General features: G+C 39.3%; 1 protein-coding gene across 1 annotated transcript in view; it reads left to right on the top strand.

The window, feature by feature from the left end:
- Positions 1–1,291: 1,291 nt before the first annotated feature.
- Positions 1,292–9,186, top strand: part of LOC121949041 (immunoglobulin-like domain-containing receptor 1) — a 9,069-nt gene continuing 1,174 nt past the window's right edge. The window contains exons 1-7 of the mRNA XM_042494631.2: positions 1,292–1,589; positions 3,537–3,707; positions 5,404–5,553; positions 5,864–5,983; positions 6,402–6,548; positions 6,706–6,831; positions 8,319–9,186. The exon at positions 8,319–9,186 is cut by the window's right edge and continues 10 nt beyond it. Coding sequence (XP_042350565.2) covers positions 1,541–1,589; positions 3,537–3,707; positions 5,404–5,553; positions 5,864–5,983; positions 6,402–6,548; positions 6,706–6,831; positions 8,319–9,186 — 1,631 coding nt within the window. The 5' untranslated portion in view covers positions 1,292–1,540. The remainder of the gene's footprint in view (positions 1,590–3,536; positions 3,708–5,403; positions 5,554–5,863; positions 5,984–6,401; positions 6,549–6,705; positions 6,832–8,318) is intronic.

Below are 9,186 nucleotides of genomic sequence, written 5' to 3'. Positions count from 1 at the left end.
CTCGCACAAAGAGCTCCAACAATGACTCATCCCGAGAGTGAACTTTACACTCGAGCAGTTTGCCACGAACGAATCACTGCTCTCATTCACTGTGTTCAGTCTCTGCAGCATTCGCTCTCTTTTAATTTAAAGCGAGGCTTAAGATGTTAACATTTACATAAAGAATGGATTCATCTGGCCTGTAAACAACATGTGAATACACTCAACAGACACACTGAACTCACCAAAACACAGCAGAGAATTAATGAAGAAATGAGTCATTTGCAAGCTGACATATGTCATACTTTTAAACCTATGACAGAGGATTACCTTTTTGAATCTGTCATCGTTAATGAGTGTTTAGCTTTAGGTTACCTCGAAAAACATTTAAGGATCCACGCTATGGATTGATGTTTGATGAAGAGTGTAAAATTTAGTCTTGTTGTTTTTTCCAATGGACTGAGCTGGAGAAGACAGCTTTTATGTGTCCTGCTCCCCTCACCTGGAATAGCCTTCAAAAAGGTTTGAAACTTAGATTTTAAAGCTCTCTTAAGTACAAAGGCGAATTAATCTCTCATTGTGAGTATGTGATTCAATATTCAACATTTTAATGTGAAATTTTTAAGTTTTTATTGTGGTTATTGTTGTTTAAAATTTTTCTATACTGCTGTCTTGGCTTTGTCTCACTTGAAAATGTTCAAATCGAAACCTGAACTGAAAATGACAAACTGAAAGAAGTTCCTTTGCAGAAAATAATAATAATAATAATGATAATGATAATAATAATGATAATAATAATAATAATAATAATATTAATAATAATAATAATAATAATAATAATAATAATATCAATAACATCATAATTTATTTTTAATAATTAAATAATAATTGTATCATGAACTGTCATCTGTGTATTTCTATAAAATCAAATTAAACACTCCCAACAAAAACACCCAAAAAAGAAAGAAGTCATAAAAACTTAGTGAATGCATTTGAAGTTGTGATCACTATGAAACACATTTAATAAATTATTATTATTATTATTATTATTTTCCTGACTGTTCTTCTTCTTCTTCTTCTTCTTCCTCAGTCTTCTTTACTCTTCTATTTCCTCTACTATAATTACACACCAAACACTAAGGTAAATTCTGTGTTAAACCTGCTTCGCCATAAACCTGTTTTGGATTTCTGGTGAAAGCTTGAGTCATGAATTGATTGTTGGAGGAAACATCACCTTTGTTTGCTCTTCCTGCTCCTCTTCCTGCACCTGTCAGAGGGGGCGGGCTCAGTGATGTCACCTGAAGCTGCTGGAGGGGGGGAGGGGAGGAGATGATCCGCCTCCGCAGACTCTCTCTGCGGGAAAAGTTGTTTCTCAACGCGGCTGCAAACGCTCGTCTTTCACCTCAGAGATTAAAAACATCCTCTCCATCATGTCGTCTGACGTCTAAAGAAGCGTTAATATGCGGAGGAGCGGAAATAAAACGTTTTTCTCCAAAAATTCAGGATTTCTGGTGGATTTTGAGTCTCCGACAGGATAAAGAGAGACGCTTCCGCGGAAAAGATGGGAAATATGATACTGATGGCGCTTCTGCTGGCTCACCTGCCCACAGGTGAGGCTTTAAAGGCGACATGGGAAACACATTTTATACCTTTTTATTTGCTCTTTATTCACGTGTGTTTGTGTCAGCGTGTATGCAGACGTTTAGGGTGAAGCCACTTTAAGCAAACAGTCGAAACTCTCAGCGATGTGTTGGAGTTAATTATCGACAGGTGTAAACAGGACAAGGCCGACTGCTGTCACGTGACTGCACAACACTAATAGTTTTTCTCAATGTGTTCTCCAAAATGTAAAATGTAACAGCCCACACAAAAAAAAACCAAAACAAAAAACGTAAGACAATACTAAATATGAACCCTCATCTGATCAATATTTATTTAAAAAATACAGATTAGATTCATTATCTGTTAATCTGCTGTAGGGCTGAAATAATTAGTCAATCATTGCTAGAAAGTTAATCAATAATTTTAATAACTGAATAAACTTAAAATTAGTCGATCAAGTAAAAAATGTCAGAATTTATCTTGTTTCAGCTTCTCAATGTAAGAATTGACTGAGGGTTTTTTTTAAGAGTTCAACTTCAACTATTTTCATTATTAGTTATAGACAGATTATTGTCTGCATTAATTGATTAATCGTTTGGTCTATTAACCATCAGAAGTAATTGAAAAAATGTCCGTGATAATTCCCAAGAGACTACGATGATGTCATTAAGTATTAATGTAAGGAAAGGAAATAAGCAAATTCTCACATTAAACTCGTGGATACACAAAATAGTTGCAGATAAATTTATACATTAATTGTCCGCACTGTGATTTTTTTTTTTGTCATTTTGTGTAATTTTAAATTGTGCAAAAATGACAATAGGAAAAAGGGAAATATTGGGTGTTTCAAACAATTTAAAGAAATATCCTTTTATAGACTAAACTCTTGATCGGTCAATTGAAAAAAATAATAAATAGCGTAACTGGTAAAGAAAATAGCTGTTGCAGCTTTTTTCTCCTCAATCATTTTTTTCATGAATTTGTTAGTTTGGTTTATAAAGTCAAAGACAAGTGCCTATCACGTTTCCAAAGACCAAAGTGATGTCTTCAAAATTAGTTTTAAAGACAAAAATAATCAAGATACCACCAATTAAGACAGAGAAAAGCAATAAAGTTACATTTTTGAAGCTGAAACCTGTAAACTGGCATTTTCCCAGGAGAACTTATCATTAAAACTGTTGAGATTAAATTTCTGTCAACCGACAAATCAGTGAATCGAATCACAACTCTTTTTTTTTTTTTTTTAATGGTTTCACAAATGTCTGGATACTAAAAAAGTGTAGTTAAATCATAAAAGACTCAAGAGGTTTTGCACACACACAAAAGCAGTGCATAACAGTTTTTACAGTTATACACTCGCGTCGACTTAAACTTAAACTCTGGCAAACAGTGAAAACATTTTTCATTTTTTTCTGACTTTTAATGGCTCAAACAATTCGGTGATTTCTGAGAAAATAACAACAGGTGATTCAATAATGAAAATAATTGTTGGTTCCAGTCTTTATCTTTATAGGCTAAATCAGTTGAGGAAAAACTGTCAGCACATTTTGGACAAACGTGCATCTCTATCACAGTTTTGGACAGCTACTTTAAAGAGAAAGTGGTTTAAACTTTGACCTGTATATCTGATATTTTTCTCTATTAGCAGGCGTCGCCTGTCATCAGCCTGTTTTCTCACTTTACCGTGCGGATCATGATTGACAGCTGTTATTACATCAAATGATTTAGTACGACACGTTCACCCTTAAAGACTTCAGTTGTAAACTGTTAACCAGTCGGGTCAGATTCTTATCAATCCAGCATTCAGAGCTGTGACAAAAACACGAAGGATTTTCCGTCTGAAGTTACAGAAACTTCAATATTATGTCGAGTGTGTTTCTGTTTTACGTTTTAATGTGATTTTTCTTTCTCGTGTCAGCTTTACGTTTTACTGTTATTCTTCCTGTTTGTGTCAGAGCTGCTGTCCATCCAGGTGATTGTTCCAGAGACGGAGAGAAGCACGACTCTGTTTGCCTCGGTGATCCTTCGCTGTGATTACTCGACCTCAGCGAACCCTCAGGATGTGCTGGTCACCTGGAGGTACAAATCCTTCTGTAAAGACCCGGTGCTGGAGTACTACTCCACAGGTGAGGCTGCAGCTGGAACAAGACGCTGATTTTTAATAAGCAATAATGTTGCTAGTTTACATAAACAAGAGAGTAGTTTTTATTCTTTGGAGTAATGAAGACTAGTTTAGTTATTTTTTTGTCCCCTCTTCCATTCTGGGCTTGATCTTTTTTTATTGTCTGTTCAAAGGAGTTACCAAAATAATAAATATCATGTTATGTTTTTGTTTGTCTTGTATTTGATAGTTATCTAGAGGACTTGAACTGTATGCAGCTCAATATATCTCCTGGTAATATACCATTCATTTGCAACATACCACCTGAATGCTTTGACATGATTAAGTTCTAACAAATTGTCAAAAAAAAGCATAACTGAATGCACAGTTTTTTAGCCAGATGTCAACATTAATTGAAAGAAGTTAATTATCACAGGACATCTTTTGTCATTAATAACATTAAAGATGGACAGCTACATGTAGATGCTCCGGCCGCAGCTGTATCGTGCGTGTCAAAGTGGGACAGCTGAATGAAACACAGCAGTCATTAATGTTGATTGATTACAGCTCTGCTTCTGCTGCTATGACAAAATCTCTGCTGTGAAAAACAGTTCAGTGGCTCTTTGATGGTTTCACAGTCACTGAGATAACTTAATGTGCTCAGGTGACAAACCTGCTGGAACTTTATTCAGTCAACACATGGCCTTCATCAGGTTTTCTACATGATTTAAGTGCGTGAATGATGTTTACAATTTTTTGGTATATTTCCAAACAGAGAACGGCTCAGGGTCAAATATGGGCTTGTGTATTTGTTAAACCACAATGCACCAAAAAACAACATAAAAGACAAACTGCAGAAGTTCATATATAAAACTCTCAATTTATGTTAATAATCTTGCTCTTTTAATGTGTTTTACACTAAAAACGGATGGAAACGTTTGCTCCACACAGACACAATAAAGACACTTCACTGTAATGTTCACACCGTATTAGTTTATTGACCTGACACCACACAGATTGGCTTTGCAATTTTATATGCAACAAGCTACAGATATTCAGATTATGCATTTCACTTAATAACAGATGGAGAAAATCTTTTTGCTTTTCAGTGTACCAATATACCAATCAGAACATTGCATTGTAATGTAATAGTCAATGTTACTCACTTCATTTGTCAGTAGTTTTGGTCGGTGTATAACTGAATGGTAACTTTTTTGCTTGTTTTATTGTGTTATCCATTATACAGTCGTGCGTTTTTTAAAAAAGAAAAATAAAAATTTAAAGTGCAAGAAAACAGCAGTCGACTGATGACACATTTTTGTAAATCATTTACTCACAAATAACACAGAATACTTGTACTACATTAGAATACTTGCTGCTTATGCTAAATGTCAGCACACTTGAACAGCAGCATTTTATAACATCACTATACGCAAAGAAAACTTTATTCATGATAATATCAAAAGTACACATTAACACTTAAGCAGCAGCAACACACACGGTGTATTTTGCATTTCAGCAGTTAATTGCTATCAAATTATTATTCACTGACTTTAGCTTCATTAACCTGCTGAAACTGAAGAGCTGCTGTTGCAGTGTTTCAGCTGAAGGCATCAGTCGCAGTGCCACAGTCATGATGGGTTGTGTAGCATGAGGTAGTCGGATCTAAAAGAAAGCAATAAATTGAAGATACTTAATCTGATTTTCATCTGTTTCTGAAGCTTATCAAGCGGCTCTGCAGCTGGGTCAGGACCCCTCCAATGACTGCCCCGACCGCCAACGCACCGTCCGCACTGTGATCCAGAAGAGAGGCCTTAATGAGCCCATACTGGGTGCAGACTACAGAAACCGCAAAATTACCATCCAAAACAGTGAGTTTGATCCCATCTCAGTAACAGTGACATTTTATTATAAACATTTTACTCTTTAGGATAGAGTTGATATTTTGGCTTGTGAATATACTGTTTGTTAAAGAAGTATTTGCCAAGCAGTTTGTATTTTCCCTAAATACTGTTTTCATTAGAATAACTTGGCTTTAGCGCCTAAAGTAAGACACAAGCATATTGTAGCTGTCTGTAACATATTTTTGTTTAAATTATATTTTTATTTCCATTTCACTGCAGTTTGAAACAATTAAAACCTAAATATTCTTGTGAGTAATGTGACGTTATGTGTCAACAGAGGCTGACCTGGTCATCAATGAGGTGATGTGGTGGGATAACGGCGTGTATTTCTGCTCTATCGACGCTGCCGGTGACACAACAGGGGACTCGGATCGTGAAGTCAAACTCATCGTGTACCGTGAGTTCCTCTGTTGAGGTTTACAGGTCAGCTGGGCACAAGCCCAAACTGTCAGGCCCCACACCTGAGAACTGTCACTAAATTAGGACGTACTGACCAGGAAGAGACTCAAAATGATCACAAAGAGATGCAAATATATACAAAAAATATACAAAAAGGGGGAAAAACAACCAAAAAGAGACACAAAATTACTATGAAGACAAAAAGTTAGCATTGGCTACAAAAAGACACAATACAGCTACAAAGAGACACAAAACAATAACAAAAAAGATGCAAAACTACCACAAAGTCTGTGTGTGTTGCTCCTGCGTAAGAGAGATGATGGGGCATTTTGTGTGTCTCATACTCTTCCCCTGGTTTTGAAAAGTCTCTCTGAGACTGAAATATCCGTAATCATGTGTCTTCTTATGCGTTCCAGACTGGCTGACCGTCCTGCTGATCATCCTCGGTGCTCTCCTGCTCATCATGCTCCTCTGCATATGTTGCTGTCAGTGCTGCCCGCAGAGGTGCTGCTGCTACGTCCGCTGCCCGTGTTGTCCACAGACATGCTGCTGCCCGGAGAAAGGTACCAGAAACACTTTACAGTTACACTTTGCAACTTTACAGATTATTTTACACAAGTCTTTTAAGCACAGATCCAGGTTTGCCTCATTCAGATTCTGTATTTGTTCAAGTCTGCATATCAAAATCTGCTGTAAAAGTTCCCTCGGCTCTGATTTCAGCTGTGATGCAGCACCGGATGATGCGAGAGGCTCAGAAGGCGATGGTTCCTTGGATGAACGGTCAACCCATTTATGCTCCTATCAGCTCCAACGCCTCCTCCCAGGGCGTTCCCATATTGTACTCAGGTGATTGACACAAAAGACTTCCCTTTAACGCTTTGTTGCGTCATTCGCGCACAGACCGGAGGGCGTGTGTTTGCTTTGGTTTCAGCAGTGGAAGGACACAATGAAGTTAAACAAAAACCCTGAAACTATGTAAACACCACTTTTATGTTCGTATCTAATATATTTAAAGGGATAGTTCTGATTTTCTGAAGTTGGGTTGTATGAGATACTTATCTATAGTCAGTAGATGTATGTCCGCACGCCCCCAGACAGCATACAGGAGTGCCAACACAGAAGCTAAAGCAATATGCTGTGGACTGAGACAAATATGAAACATTTTGGGTGCCCAATAGCTCACCTGGTACAGAGGCTGTGTCCTCGCCACAGCGGCCGCAGGTTTGACTCCAACCTACAGCTCTTTGCTGCATGTCATCCCCTCTCCCTCCCTCATTCACACTTAGTCTGTCATATCAGTAATAAATAAATCTAAAAAAAATCTTTAAAAAAAAATTACATTAAATTAAAAAAAAAAGAAAAAAATATGGAACGTATTTTAGCCAACTAAAAAAATCAGTATCAGTTTATGATACATTCAGAATATTTTTGCCACTTTAATTTACCATCATACAGCAATATACTTTCAGGAAATGAAGCATTCCCCATCTATGCTCTTGTCAAAGCCACCAGTCTCCAGTGACAAAAACATTAATTTTACCTCGCTGAATACAGGAGCTGCAGGACGACTGCTGCCTCGATCTGTGAGTTTCTTTTATTGTGTGACGTTGGTGAGTCAGAAAAAGCCCCTTTAAATGTCAAAGACACACAATAACACAAACTAACTGATCGAGGCAATGGTTGACCAGAGAACAATGTAACGGCTTTATAACCGTGTTAAAAATGATGACTCTTCATCTTCATCAGTCATATGCAAATATGTGTTCATAGAGATCAGCTGACTTGACTGTCTCACAGAGGTGGAAGTCCTCTAGGGCTGCACCGGATGTCTCAAAATATCGGTGGATGTCCCCACTGCTTATCATCATTGGACTAAAAGGCAACAGGTTCTGAGATTGATTATCAACAACTCTGCATTTTACATCAGCTCTACTGAGCATTTTAACACATTTTAGCCCATTGTTTTGGTTTTATGGTACACACCTTTAAAGCTCTACTTTATTTTCACCACTCTCAAAGTGCTTTCAGATGCAGCAGGCAACCATTTTAACTGAAAAAAAGCTAAAGAGACAAATATTTCCCTCTGGCGTGACTGGAGACCAAGAACAGAGCTAAAAGTCACAAAAAAAAGTGGTCACAAAAAACAATCGAAACTGTTGCTCTTTGTCTGCTCGATTTGAAAATATGGAACTTTTTGCCATCAACTTATCAACTTTATAGATGAAAATGTGTCCATATTGTGTTAACAGCTTGTGTCTGCTGCCCCCCAGTGCCCAAAAACACCTATTGCAGATTATTCATTTGTCTCTTTCTGAACTGTCATTTTATTTCAGGCTCGTATTCGGACTACCCGACCAAACAAAACTTTGCCATGGCTCCCATGCAGCTGTCACCCATGGCCCTGCAGCATCAGCCTCCTCCTCCTCCACACTATGGGAACGGCAGTGGGCGTGGCAGCTCTCGAGGCACCGGTCAGGTGTTGGACTACCTGGAGAACCAGGTGAGGGGGCTGGATGTCGGACCACCACAGATGGCTCCACACGCTCACCAGAATATGCTCCCATTACAACCTCAACTCCAGCCTCAGCTGGCTCCTCAGACGGTCCCCTACACCCCGGGGCCCCCGAGTATGTTGTCGGCCCTGGATGAGATGGGGGTGAGAGGGGTGGAGAGAAGAGTGATCACGCTGCCTCCTATAATCACGCGTGTTCCCAGTTTTTCCTCACGGAGGGAAACTGGAGGTGGAGAAAGAGCCAGAGGTGGTCCCAGGATATCAAGCCAGTCCAGTGGGAGTACCAACCGCTCTGGAGGAGGTCTCCCCCGCGACAGTCGAAGCTACAGAGATGTCTCTCCTCCCAGACGGGGGATCCTGCGTGACTACGACGGCGACTCCGAGTGGGAGAGCAGGCGAGCAAGAGCGCCGCACAGAGGTTCAAGAAATGAGAGCGGAGGGAGGAGAGGAGGCGGATCCAGGCCGCGCGCTCATAGTCGTGATGACCTGATGGAGGAGCTGTACAATAAAGCAGCTCGGAGGGAGAGGAGCTACTCACCTCCTCAGCGCCGCAGAGGATCCTGGAGCTCAGACGAGGAGGACAGCAGGAGGAGGAAAGGAGGAAAAGGGAAGGATTGGCCCGAGAAGCCCCCCAGCTACTCCTCTGTAGAGGAGCAGCCTGTACGCAGTAGCGACCGCAGGAACTACCA

The sequence above is a fragment of the Plectropomus leopardus genome, chromosome 10 (genome assembly GCF_026936395.1).
Source record: "Plectropomus leopardus strain MGB_pleo_1.0 chromosome 10, ASM2693639v1, whole genome shotgun sequence".
NCBI lineage: Eukaryota > Metazoa > Chordata > Actinopteri > Perciformes > Serranidae > Plectropomus > Plectropomus leopardus.
This window is presented reverse-complemented; position numbering and strand designations above follow the sequence as displayed.